This window comes from Sinohyriopsis cumingii, chromosome 2, assembly GCF_028554795.1.
Source record: "Sinohyriopsis cumingii isolate HCF-2022 chromosome 2, ASM2855479v2, whole genome shotgun sequence".
Lineage (NCBI taxonomy): Eukaryota > Metazoa > Mollusca > Bivalvia > Unionida > Unionidae > Sinohyriopsis > Sinohyriopsis cumingii.
The window spans coordinates 138,571,708-138,586,010 of NC_142962.1; the positions used below are offsets into that span (position 1 = coordinate 138,571,708).

General features: G+C 35.9%; 2 protein-coding genes across 3 annotated transcripts in view; one reads left to right on the plus strand and one right to left on the minus strand.

Annotated features, from left to right (window-relative positions):
* Positions 1-557: 557 nt before the first annotated feature.
* On the minus strand, positions 558-10,008 carry LOC149805922 (transcription termination factor 4, mitochondrial-like). Its single transcript, XM_089950702.1, has 2 exons — positions 9,901-10,008; positions 558-3,708 (listed from the first exon to the last, which is right to left on the minus strand). Exon 2 carries the CDS (start codon positions 3,706-3,708, stop codon positions 2,506-2,508), a length of 1,203 nt encoding a protein of 400 aa, XP_089806828.1. The 5' UTR covers positions 9,901-10,008; the 3' UTR covers positions 558-2,505.
* Positions 10,009-10,299: 291 nt separating this feature from the next.
* The window catches only part of LOC149805923 (nucleosome-remodeling factor subunit BPTF-like), a 90,659-nt gene continuing 86,655 nt past the window's right edge, over positions 10,300-14,303 (plus strand). For both annotated transcript variants that reach the window (XM_089950703.1, XM_089950704.1), the window contains exon 1: positions 10,300-11,689. In XM_089950703.1, the coding sequence (XP_089806829.1) occupies positions 10,656-11,689 (1,034 nt within the window). In that variant the 5' untranslated portion in view covers positions 10,300-10,655. The remainder of the gene's footprint in view (positions 11,690-14,303) is intronic.

The window sequence follows — 14,303 nt, forward strand, 5'->3', positions numbered from 1 at the left end:
GTGGACAGAGGTGAAATGGCAGTGATCAGTAAAAGTGAACATATTAGACCACTTGGCCACCCTGGACATGGATGCACTTGTCACACTGATGGAGCTTGTAAAAATCTCAGATGTGTATAGCAGTATAATGATAATAGTTTTGCTTGGTTTCTAATCTAAGTCTTCTATCCCATATGACTATCCTCTGGCATGGGCACCTCTTAGTAACATTGCGGGTTTGTATGTGCTGGTGTGATGTTGATGACAGTTGTTGGGGTGTGGAAGATTATGACTAGCTGGTAACAAAAATCTAAAGCTACTTTTATCATACTACTGCTGTAGATTGCTTTTGTATTTTTTTATAGTTAGGGCATCAAGGGAGATTACCTATGGACTGATCGAGTTACTGTTATAGTCTTTATTTTGAGCTTCAGAATAAATTTTTCTTTAATATCTTTCAAAATGACGATTGTGTAATTTCCTGACAAGAGTTAAATTCTTTAGTATTCAACTGTGTGCAAGAACTGGTATTTTCTGAACAACTGCTTAAAATGTTGAAGGAAGAATAAAAGATAATCGAATGTTGTACTTTTTATTGTGAAAAATCTTGGATCTGCATGGCTAACACAAGTGAAACACTGTACAAAACAAATACTGTAATTCAGTTTTACTAATTGTTGTGGATTTTGAGGATCCATCAAGACATGATCTACCAATATACAAAAGAGTACCCCCTCTCTCACAAGAGGCAAATGAAACAAAAGTCAAAATGTCATCACTTGCAAGTCACAAAAATGGACACATAGTTAAAAAAAGAAAAGAAAGTGTGCATATAAATCTCAATAAAAATGAAATCAATTCAGGTAAACATGCTACAGGATGGGAAGAAAACATACTGAGAGAGAGAGCGAGAGTTGGGACCAGAAACTTAATGTCCTTGAAGCCAGAACTCTCCAAACCATACTGAGCAGCTGGTTTATGATGTCTCATATTATAAAACCAGAGTTGTGGTCATAAACTAAACATCCTACACGCCATGACTCTTCAAACTGTTTCTACTGGGCCGCCACTTATCAATTTGTGGTCCAAATAATATTAATACCATCAAGAACACAAAAATCTTCATGTCTCCTTCCTTTTCACATTCCTTCTATCTCCATGAAAAAGGATAGGAACTCTAAATGTAAAAAGCTTATGATATCAAATAGTTTTCCAAATTCAAATCCTTTTTTAAGTTTTGTATAGAATTGTATTTTGATATTCATACCTTGATACAAATTTGGAAAGCTAAGCACTCTAATTTGTCTTTCACAATGTGTAAAAACAAGTTCAGTGTTAGATACATGTCCATACTCTTATCAATATAACCACGATTTCTGATTTTCAGAAAAAATAATGCAAACATTTAACACTGCTGCTACCTCTGACAATGCAAAATAGACTACTGTATCTCACCATACTTAAACATCTGGGACAACTCCCTATCCTGATCTAACAATACCTCACCCAATACTGAACTAAAAAAAAGATCCTTTATGTGAAAAGTCCCAGTTATTATTCCTATATTATCAAAACATTTCAAATTTTATAACATAAAAATGGATGTCTACATTCATCCGTATTTATAACTTTTAAACAAAGCTTGATACCTTTCATTGTACAGTTAACTGACCATGGATGGATAGTGACCCAACTCCCCCAATACACATGCATTTAAAGTATTTTTGTACATTCAAAGGACATAATTAACAAAACAGTTTAACATTTTCAACACAAATAACAAAGTCGTATTTCCATAATCCATAAGCATATAACTTGTTAAAACAGTATAATTAAGAGTAATATTTAGACAGCAAATTACATCAAAAGCTTTGGTCTTGTTTCCTTTACTACCTAATGTACAATAGGTTTGACACCATTTCAATGGGGAGGAAAATATAGTCTGTAAATGCTTAAAAAACAAATATTCGACAATGTCCTTATTGTGATGTACAATTTTCATCTTTATCTGCCCTCCTCTTCTGAAAACCGTTGGTTTTGTTTTAGACATTTACTTTCATCCCATAATTATAGCAGAAGAATGCTGATGTCCTGGGTTACTTGACAGGGTTTCTTCCAGACCTGGATGTGTTTAGAATTTCCTAGATGACTGTAAAATAAGAGGCAGTCAAAGTACTGTAGTAACTTCCCTCTCCAGTATCATAAAACCATTTATTATGAATACAGAAGACTGATAAACTTGACCACCCTTGCCTGATTTGTTCTTAAAACTACTGATGTTTCTAGCACATCAAGGGGTAAAATAATTACCTGGACTGTACTGAAAAATAATGCCCAGCGTTAGTCAGCAATGTTGTTAGACTCGCAACAAAACAATCAATCTTGGGGTTCTTACTATCTTTCATTCCACACACACACACATTGGGACTGAAAAATTCCTTTTCATCTATAGCTGTCACTCAGAGTGTCTCCATCTGAAGTTTGATTTCACTTATACGGTTCATGTCAATTAAATGGCTGTACTGATTAGTCATCTGTTTCATCCTCTATTTCCTCAGCTTCTTCATCATCAAATAAACCATGCTCTTTTTCCTGTAGGAATAAACTGTAGAAGGTTCTATATTCTTCTATACTTAAACCACCAAAACGCCTTGCAAATACTGCATCTGGTGTACTGACAATGTCCTGCAGTAGAGGATTTGAATTCCTTTCCCCATGTCTATGTTTTGGTTTCATGAAGAAACCAGCCCTTTCTAAATAAATGTGTCTGGCCTGGATATGTTCAAGGGGAAAGCTAAACAGCTCTGCATGCTTCATCTGGGCCTGGGAAACTCCCATTCTATGATACACATAATCAAATTTTTCTTGTAGCACTTCCATGTCTTCAAATAAAATATCTGGATACTTCTTTGTCAAGGAAACAATATCGCTGGTCTTAAACCATTTCTTTAAGGCTTCCACTCTATTCAGTACTGCTTGTGAATTCATGTTAAAAATGTCTGGATAGTTTGATAAAGCCTTAAGAGTGCTCTTCTCATTATAGCCAAACTCTCGCATTGTGTTCATAACCTCTGTAATCTTGCTGATGGATAAAATCTCAATGTTTGTCACTTTCGAAATAATTTGTGCAATGTGGTGCTGTGTAAAACCATACTCAGACAAATGCTGTGCAATAACATGTAAATCTGGCTTCCTTAACAATTCTGGATTGGTTATAAATACATTCTGAATCTGATCTCTAGTGAAACCTAACCTAAGAAATGTCTCTATTTGTTTCATTATGCTGTTCACTGGTACCGACTGGGCCATTACATCTTTTTGTGAGGCTTCAGAAACAATCATCCTGGCAAATGTTTTTAAATCTTCACATTCATCAGCAGCAGTGATTGCAGTAGATTCCAAATTTTTTGTTACACTGTGGCAGTAACGAACATTTTTAATCCAATTCCAATTTGGGTGAAGATTTTGAACTGGTGTTTTTGATGATATGATTGACACTTGGTTGAGGAAAGGCTTATTTTTTAAGAAACCTCTTTGGTTATATTGTTGTACAATATTTTCATGCAAGCAAGATGTCAATTGTGGCTGATTATGAAATGAAATACTCCCTCTAAAATGTCCTAGAAGAAATTGCACTGAATTGTTTCTGCTGGTCCTAAGGATTAATTGATACACTCTCTGCATTTTGTACCATGAACCCCAGTCCAGCAGCATCCTAGTGATGATCATCTGTAATTTAAGATGGGGAAATTAAATATAACTGATCACTTAGATAAATGGCTATCACTGGACAATTTCAAAACTATAAATCAGTAGTCTCTTTGCTGTCACCTGACTGGCCAAAAATTTTAGCTTTGTAAAAATTTTTTTTTTACAAATGACGATGAGCCATAAATTTTAGTTTTGTAAAAAAAAAATTTTTTTAAAAATGACAATGAGCCAGCTCGGTATAAAAATTATTCGCATAGAAACTTTTTGTTAACGGTATAAAATGTTTTGTGTGTTCATGAACATGCACTATTGAGGAATTTACCAGTCAGTGTTACTCAGCAAATTAAATTGCACTGAGACAAGATGTGGGGGGCCCCCAAGTGGCCGAGTGGTCTAAAGTGCTCACTGTTCCAGCTCACTGCCATCTCACTGCTGTCTGTGTGGGTTTGAGTCTTGGGCTCGGCAAAAGTTGGTACGTGAGAAAGCTTGCCATTAGCTTCTCATGGGTCGGTGGTTATTCCCGGGGGTTTCCAGGGTTCTTCCTCCACCAGTTATACTGGCCGCCATGTATAGCCTATCTTGTGCCGAAAAATGGCATTAAACTCTACAACAGCATGATGTGATTGGCTAACCTGTCATGACATGCAGAGGATGGTTTGTTTGTTTATTTGTTTTAGGGTTTAATGCCATTTTTCAGCACAAGATAGGCTATATACATGATGGCCAGTATAAATGGTGGAGGAAGAACCATGAGAAGCTACTGCAAGCTTTCTTACATACCCACACTGGCCGAGCCCACAACTCTAACTCAAGCAGACAGAGGTGAGATGGCAGTGATCCATAACAGTGAGCACTTTAGATGATCCTGCCACTTGGGGACATAGGATGGTAGTACTGGCCCTAGCCACTGCACTAATTAATCTAAATTAAGTACATGAATACTATCATTAATTACTAACCCTACTATTTTCTGCTCCTGATGTAGAGATGCGCGTGAATATATGATGACAAAGAAATTTTTTTCTCCTGAAAATTGCTAAATTTATATACCAGAATTAGAACTCAGTTCAAATAAACTTTAAAGTATTTAGATCTGTTGTGTAACTTTTCATGCTATGTAAATTTTATATCTAGTCATGGCTGAGGAAACATAACTACACGTATACAGGATTAGGTGGCATTCAACACATGTTACTATTATTGCTTTAAGTTACATCATCATAAATAATGTTAAGACATAATGTGACAGGACCTAATAATGTGACACAGCAATATTATTGCTATTATATAGTATTATATGTTGTCTATACAAATGCAATTAACACAGACCCTGATCTGCTGTCATATGTTGTTTGTTCTATTGATTACTCCTAATGTATTGCACAGATCTGCCTATGCATTATGCAACAGCAGATCTGGATCTGTGCACTTTTCAGTTCAACTTGATTTACAAGCAAGAATATAAGATTTAATATTTTTCACCTTTATTCTCCTATACACTTTTAAAAAAATTTGAACATCTAGACCAGTGCTGTCCAACCTTTTTGATGCCATGGGCCACTAAAAAATGTTTTTCTTGAAGCCGAGGGCAGCAGCAGAAAACTGAAAAGCAACGACTATATAGCTGCTCAAGCTCTGGCGGGCCACAGGTTGGACTGATCTAGACCATCTATCTTTCATCTAAGACTACATTTACATACACCTGCAAGGTTTTATTTTCCTCATTTATTTACAATAATTATGTTTACATTTTCAGATCTTAACTTCTAACTAGCACTACACAGGATATAACCATTATTGTGCTGATATGCTGTTAAACCCTATACTACACGTTTGAAATCATGTGATGAGGGCAATCTTAAATTGTCTTTATTTGAACTTGATATCAGGAAACTCACTCAAATACAAATGTCACATGCTGTAAATAAGTTGTGCCACATACAATTAATCATTTACCTAATTAATGTTTGTGCTTTTCAATATCTAACCATCCCACCTCCATTATCATCTCCAACCCTAAATTAAGGAGAGCATGGGAAAACCAATTAATTAAACGTGCACAGCAGACCACAATCGGATTAAAATCAGATCTCCACTATCCTATGTGAAGATCTGATTCTGGGTCATGTTCTTGTGACATGTATTACTACCATAATTTATAATTTTATCAGCCAATCAGATGAAGTCTTGAATCTTTATAGAAGTATGGCTGAAGCGCACCAATGTGTGCCAAATGATTTGATTCACTTTCCGACTTCTGAAAGCTGCATTTCCATTGGCTAATTCAAAGGTCACCAGAACATTACCCCTATGCCACTGCTGTCTGATCTTCAAGTACGACAGTGAAGATCCGATTTTAATCAAATTGAAGCAAACCACAACATGTAGACAAACAGTTGAAATCCAAAAGGATAACTTCCTCCACTGTACAAAATGAATTTGCCACATGGTCAACATTTAGTTCCAGACCAGAAGTCATTCCTCTGATGACAGCCTTGTGATTAGTTCAAAAGCTAAGGAGTCATAACCTGTTATGCTACAGAAAGATATCTATTCTTAATCATTACAGTTAAGGCAAAAGTACAACGCTCTCCACCAGACATCTAAATCTTGACTCAACATTGTATCAAAAGGCTTTAATATGCATAGAATGGTTGTTTAGGTAACTTCAAGTTACCCATGGGGTAGTAGAAGGGTTATAATTCTGTGAAACTAGTCCTTCAAAGGGCAGTGCTCATACAAAAATTTTAGGCACAGGCTCTGGGCTGCTGCCTTAAATAAACTCACATGCCCTGACTGAAATTCCACAAGCCCCAACAGTTCATAACTGTCAACTCTCAAGCTGGGAGAAACCTCCCCAATTTTGGAGGAATTTCCACACCTACCTCCTGATCTCATAATATCTACCAATTTTTGGCAGAGAACTCCCGATTATTATATCTGTGAAATTTTATTTCTATAAAAAAAAATAATACATAAATAGATATACTGTATGCAATCCACAGATGCAATACTCTTATTTTTTCACTTGTGAATACTGCTGTGACAAAATAATTAATACTGCGAAGCTTTTTTCTCAACTTTCAGATTTTTTAAAACCCCTACAGCAATACTAAAGTATAAAAAAATATATATAAAAATTTGTCACTAAATAGTTTCAATCCCATGAATGATCACTGTGAATGCTATGTAATTTTCTCTGCAAACAAAACTGCACCTCCATTTTTGTCAAAGAAACTCAGCCAGTAAACACCTGGCATTGCTCTACCGTATATGTAAACTTAAATTACCATGATAAAATTAAAAGAAGGAATAAAAAAAATATACCATGCAGAATATGTGCCCCCAAAGAACTAATTCAGAATAAATATTTTATTTAGTAAACAGTGTTACATGCCTTAAGAGTTAAACCTAAGGAAATAAGGTGGGATATAAACATGGGAAAAACAATTGCCACATGCACAGTAACTTGTGACTGCAGATTTTAACTGTTAAAATGAAGTCCTAGGCATTGTAAGTTGCAACAAAATATGGCATCATTTATTTGCCAATCAATTGCTGTTGCATATATACACACACTATAGCACACGATTTCTTTAAAGTATGTCCAAATGGCAGTCCTTTTCACAAGATAACTGCAGTGATTAGGATTAACTGTTCATTAGTCACATTGGCCTTATGCTTGTGTACTTAGGTCTAACCATTAGCTGTTGTACAGTTTAGCCACAGCTGACCAAAATATGATATTGGGGGCTTGTCTTGGGGGAAAATAAGGCATGTCATAGGGAGAAATGGCATGTCCCATGGATGCTCGCACAATGGGGCAAGGGGTAGGGGGCAATAGTCACCTCCCCAATTTCACCTTTAAACATGATTTGGTCTACATCCATACAATTTCATGGCTGACCGCTACATGCCCCCCCCCCCGGTTTCCTCTGCCGCAATGTTTGAGAATTTCACCTTTATTGGACCTGGAAGATCGATCAATATTTACTGAAACGGGCGCTTAAAAAATGCTGCATCAAAACCTCACTATTTTATGTCCCAATCTCACTATTTTATTTGTTATTCTCCCTACTTGGCTTTAGAAAAGTTGACAGGTATGCTGGACTCCAAGTTCCATAATCCCAAAATTTCCCCTTTTTTAATATTGTTATACAACACTGCATTAGCTACAGTTTGAATATAAATTTAATAAAAATGAATTACTCTTGAACACTATTCCCATAACTGAAATAATCATGCTTTGCATTCAATATATGCAGTAAAATCAACAATGCTGCTAAAAATTTTCAATCAAGGCAATAATATGTAATAACTTTTGTTTTTGTACATGTATCTATCATTTTTGATTTACCTATAATGGCTTATTCCACTTCCAGATCCTACCTATGCATATTAGTACAGTGGGTTCACCCACTGCAACCTTCAACACATCTCACTAGCTTTTGTCAGCCAGCTAATGTGAAAGCTTGATTTTATACCTGACCTCTTTTTCTTTAATAGCTGCTATCTAAACTGCCCAAGGAATAGTTTTATATCAGTTTCAGACTACTCTGATGGCCTAGTGGTTAGAGTGTCTGCCTCGGATGCGGGAGGTCGTGGGTTCGATCCCCAGCCAAGTCATACCAAAGACTTACAAACAGCTGCCTTGCTTGGTGCTCAGCATTAAGAGGTTAGTGTTAGGACTGGTCAGCCTGGTGTCAGGATAATGTGACTGGGTGGGACATCATGCTACATGTCTGTGGCATGATGCCCCAGTGCTAGACATCATTATAAACATCACACTGCAGACATTGTAGTGATATGACTGAAAAATCGTTAAAGCTATGTTAAAAATCCAGATCACACACATATATCAGTTCCAATCATTACAAATTACTGTTTACACATACTACATGTAACAGGCATAGACTGAAAGGGTTTTTTTTGCTTGCATTTTTAAGATTACTGAAAATTGTGTTTTCTCAAAACATGACCATGTCTGGGGGCTGAGAGCACAAAATCATATTTTTAGCTGATCTACCATTAATCAGATCTTAATTTCATGTAGGACAGTGGTAATCTGATATAGATTGCCATGTCATGGCATGTATCATCTTGAAAGTAAATTTAATCATTTCATCAGCAAGATCAAACTAATTTTTGTTGTTGACAAGCCCGATGGGCACCTAACTTGGAATACAGGATGGGCCCAAACTAAAATTTGAGGGGCCCGGGCATCAGATTTTTTTAGCACTGAAGAGACTGACATTCTTGAGAAATAAATGGAATTATTACAGCCATGAAAAAATGAAAGATTTTTGTTGTTGCTAACTGATTGTGCTAAACTGTACAAATCTAAATTATAATTACCAAACATTTTATCAAATTACTAATAATAAGAGCCCCTTGAAGGGACTTGCACACAACTGAACAAAAAGAATTTCAAGGAATCCAAGATAATACCACATATTTTAAACTGTTAAGTATTAAAACAATCACTAATAGTGTCACAAAACTCCAACATACCAATGTTGGGGAAAAAATATTTTCTTACATACTTTCTTAACCAAAAGCGATCTTAAGTGCATTAAAAATTCATTGTTGTTATGAAAATTATTATTATTTTGTCATAAATTTGGATTTATGATACTTGTTGTCATTTTTCTACAAAATATTCTTGATATCACAAAATAAAGACTAACATACACATTTGAAATTTGATTTTCAAAAAAATGAAAAAACGACAGTTTAAACTGAATCAAAAAGATATATTCATTCAGTTTATAACAGGCAGATGTTAGTGAACAGAATTTGTTTGAAATTTGTGAATCATCTAATCATGTACACAGAAATATGTATCTTTAGAGTCACTCATTACGAAGAGCTCAATTCTTTTTACACTTTCAAATAAATTAACCTCTAGTCTCAAAAAATACTAAAATAATACTTTTATGAACTTATAGGTTTATTTCCTACTAAAATGATCCTTGATAGACGTTACCCGTGTCAAATAATAAGAATTACGCTTTTACTGGGCTTTCTTATCAAGGATACTAGTACAGCTCAAACCAAAGTTTGAGAAAATCCCTCAGATGAACTCCATATTTTGATATACCCCCCCCACCCCGGTTCCGTTTGAGAAATAAAAAGAATGAAACAAAACAAAAAAAATACAGTTTATGCCATATATGTAGCCACTATACGCTTAAGATCAGTTATATATACATTGTTTATGAGGAATAACTCTCTTCTGTTCCCAAATTATTCTGTGTGTTGACCAAAAGTCAACTCCAAAGAGCCATTTACAAATGAATCAACCTTTTGGTTGCAATATCTCGTGAATTCTCGCGACGCATTAATGTATCGTGATTTCCGTCTTGACCGAAATGTATATGTAACTGTGTATTCCATTGGCTAATGTCATGTACTCAATATTTGGCCTTCAAACTTTACTGCTCTACCCATGTGGTCAATCATGCGTTTGATATGATGAATATAACTGTTCTAAATATTTTGTACGGCTTATAAACTCAGTTTGCTCCAAATTGTTAAGTTACAGCCATCACATTCAATATTTTCAATGACGAAATGTCCAATGCCGTTATCTGTTGCAAGAAGCACAGTGCATCGCAGTGCGGCTTCGACATAAAGCAAGCTAACCGAAATGCAGCAATTTTCGAATTTGTGTCTACATTTCTTTGTAAAAATTTAAATTTTGATTATTTACACTACGGATTGGTTTATGATTTACTTTATTAGGCCGAATTTTTTACTTAGTTCACGATCGGGAGTTTGAAAACGCCGCTTTTAGGTAAATGGACTCGTATGGTCACGTGATGTGATTAGAAAAATGGCGGCTTATAAAAATCATCAACATGGACCCTAAAAGAGCTCGAAACCGAAGGCGGAACACGTGTATTTGTTTACATTCATGTATGCGGCAAGACTGAATGTCCTAGATTGGCTTTCAGACGCCAGACATGTCATCCAGGGGGAGGCGAGGGAGAGGTCGACCGCCAAAGACCCTTGTTTCAACTGGAAGAACAAATTTTCTCAGAAAACCAAAGGCATTTGGCGGTGGATACGTCGGAGGCGATAGTTCTAGATCCAGTACCCCAGTTGGTGAGTCCCCAGCAAGTTCAGTGGGTCGGGGGAGGTATGAAAGAGGAAGACCACGCGAGGCCGCGCAAAAAAGCAGGAATTTCATACACAATGTTTTATTTGATGACGATGAACTGTCGAGGGATAGCTTGGGAAACGATCTGGACGAAAATTCTATGGACCAAGACATCTCCAGCAGAACTAGCGAACCCGTAGATGACATTTCAAATTATGATTATGACAGGGACTCAGATATAACGTATGAAGAAGAATCTGATTCAAATTACAGCGATGAGAGCTTCGGCACAAACAGCACTTCAGGACGGCGAAAGCTTGTCTTCCGTCGTCCAAAAAGTCCAGAAATTCCTGATGACAGAGAAATTTTGCCCCTAATTCTTCCACCAAGTTCAAATGATCTGATTATTCCTACAGAGCATATTATGCAATGTTTGGGCTTATATGAAGTTTTGAGACACTTTAGAGTAATTGTAAGGTTATCACCATATACGTTCGAAGACTTTTGTGCTGCTTTGCTAAGTGATGAACAGTGTGCACTCCTTTCTGAAATACATATCCAGATATTAAAAGCAATTTTACGAGAAGAAGAAAACAATAATTCAGCTTTTGGACCATCAGACTTGAAAGACAGTATAAATGTGTCAATATTTTTCATTGACAGTATGTCGTGGCCCGAGGTTGCAAGAGCATACCTTGATAGTGATAGGCATGGAAAGGATTTCAGTGAAGCTTTAAATGTACTACAAATGCCAGAATATCCATTTGTATCCATTACAGATAGATTAAAAGTGCTTCAGACTCTTACAGATTTATTTCTTGGAACCAACAGGGTGAGAGAAGAAATTGTTAATGAAGGAAATATTCAGTATGATGATCATTGCCGAGCATGTCATAAGTAAGTAAATTTATATTTTTGTGAAGAAAAAATAAATAAAACTAAATGTTCACAGATTCATCTAATTCATCTATGACTGATTAATAATCACTTGATTTATCTCTGTGTCTACCCCACAATAGGGCTTTTTTGTCAAATATCTTGATGTCAGAAGCATCATGAATTGATCACAAAAATCAGATTGTTAACAGGTTCTCAGTAGATTTTAAAACTGAAAATTTGACCCTTGACACCAAAATCTCGAGAGACATTTGTTTTTGTGTCAGAACAGAGGTCTCACTGGGATTTTAAAAGTCGGAATGCTGATATTTACAGTGACAGAATTCAGTAACTGAAAGACCCCTTGATGTACATATATGTTGCCATTATAAGAGTACATCAAAAAGAACATGATGGAATAGCTGGGTGGCAAATTCAAAGGCTTTGACTGGCGGCCGGTGGTAAAGTATACTGATATTTACAGTGATTGAATTCAGATGCAGAAAGACCCAGAGATGTACATGTGATCATTTATAAAAGTACATCAAATAAACAACTTTAGCTTTAGTTATTGTGTTCATTTCCGAATGTATCGGAATAAGTAGTGAACGTGACCTTAGAATCAAGACATGTTGAGACTTAGACAAACTGCCATTTGTAAATTTGGATAAGTATTTTGGGGTTAAACGGCAAACTTAGGAAGATTGTAATGAGATTGAGAAGAGTACTAAAGCTGCTAGAATTGATAGTTCGGATGGGACAATAGCTAAGTGTAAGAAAGTGTGTGATGCCTAGCTTAGTGTTTGGAATAAGTCCTTACTTGGATTGACAAAATTCAGTCTCATTCTGATAGATGAACAAGAACTATTTTAGAGGTACATTGACTGACCATAATTTTTTTTAAATACCCCTCGCCTTAGCCCGGTTAGTTTTAGTGTTGTAGCAAAATGTATTCATTAAGACAACAGTAGCTAGGCCTAGTCTGATATCAATTACTTTGACAAACAAACTCTTGCCCATTCACAAGCATAGCTGATTGACCTACACTTTTCCGAGTATGGTAGCAACTGTCAGTTTCCTCCATGATATCCTTTGATGATAAAACATACAAACATGTGTTTTAAGATCAGAATCGGTGATCTGGATGTATCTTAACTGCCTCTTGTACACTATTTCGTCATAAAATTAGTTTGAAACTGTAAGTGAACCAGTAGGCCTAACGGGAAATAAAACCAGTTTATTAGATTGTTTATTTTGATAAATCATGGGGCAAATATATCCAGAAAAATATGTAAATCATTGAAAGCAAAGCCTAGGTATTATTTTATTAAAGATTTAACTTTAAAATGCAAATTATGTAGGTCAGAAACGTATGGGACAATGTTGTGGAATTCGCGAGATGCGCTTTAAGGTCTAAACTGTTTTCTGACTTAACACATATTTGCGAAAATACGGGGGGAAAAAACAGCAAATCCGATACTATTTAACCATTGCCTAAAATTACTACAAGTACGTCGACAAATAAACCATACATTTGCAATCCTGTCAGTGGACTGTTATAATGAAGCTATATTAAAGTGAGTGATTACATTACGTAAACCTCTCCATCTAAAAATAGATGCACTCTCATCTGTGTTGATTCTGTAGGAAAGAAGGGACTGTAACTTTTGATGGTGGGACTCCATGTTTTACCAGAATGGGAGTTCTGGACTTCTAGTTTTAAAATCCTAGCGAGACATCTGGTTAAAATGAATTTTGTTAATTCAGTTTCAAGCAGAGGCTGTATTCCAAACACTTAGCCAGGCATCACACACTATCTTACATTTGGATACTGTTCCATCTGAACTATCATTTCTAGCAATTTAAGCAATCTTCTGAATCTCATTACAATCTTCGTCAATTTGCCGTTTAACCCCAAAATACTTATCCAGATTTTGCAAATGGCATTTTGTCTAAGTCTCGACATGTATTGATTTTGAGGTCACACGCACTACTTATTCTGCTACACTCTGAAATGAACGCGATAATGAAAGCTACATTTGTTCATTTGATGTTCTCTTACAATGACCACATGTATATCTCTGGGTCGTTCTGCCCCTGAATTCACTCGTTGTGAATAACGGCACATTTTCCCATCACTCAGCAGCTAGTAAGAGTTCTCTGAATGCTATTGCATCATGTTCTTTTGATGTACTCTTATAATGGCAACATGTACATCTCAGGGCCTTTCAGCTACTGAATTCTGTCATTTAAATATCAACACAGCTAAAATGAACAATTGATCAACACATTTTCACACTCAGCATGTGGTTGAAGCAGGACTGGTAAACCTTTGAATTTGCTGTCCACCTATTGAATGATTACAGAGGACTCCTGTGCAAGTGATTTTCTGCATCCCAGATAAAAAAAATTGTATCCAAATGTGCACAGTTAAGCGTTTCTGAGACCTCTGTAGGAGCTTATAGATGGCATTGTTACTTATTTGTGTAATAAACTGATGCTAATGATTTATTTTACAACATTAAGAGATTAATTCTCCTCAGAATTATTACAAACTTTCTGTTTCTTTGAGTCTGAGGGTTGGAATGATAGCTGGTCTTTTATTAGATTGAGACAAATAGAAAATAGGCTTGTT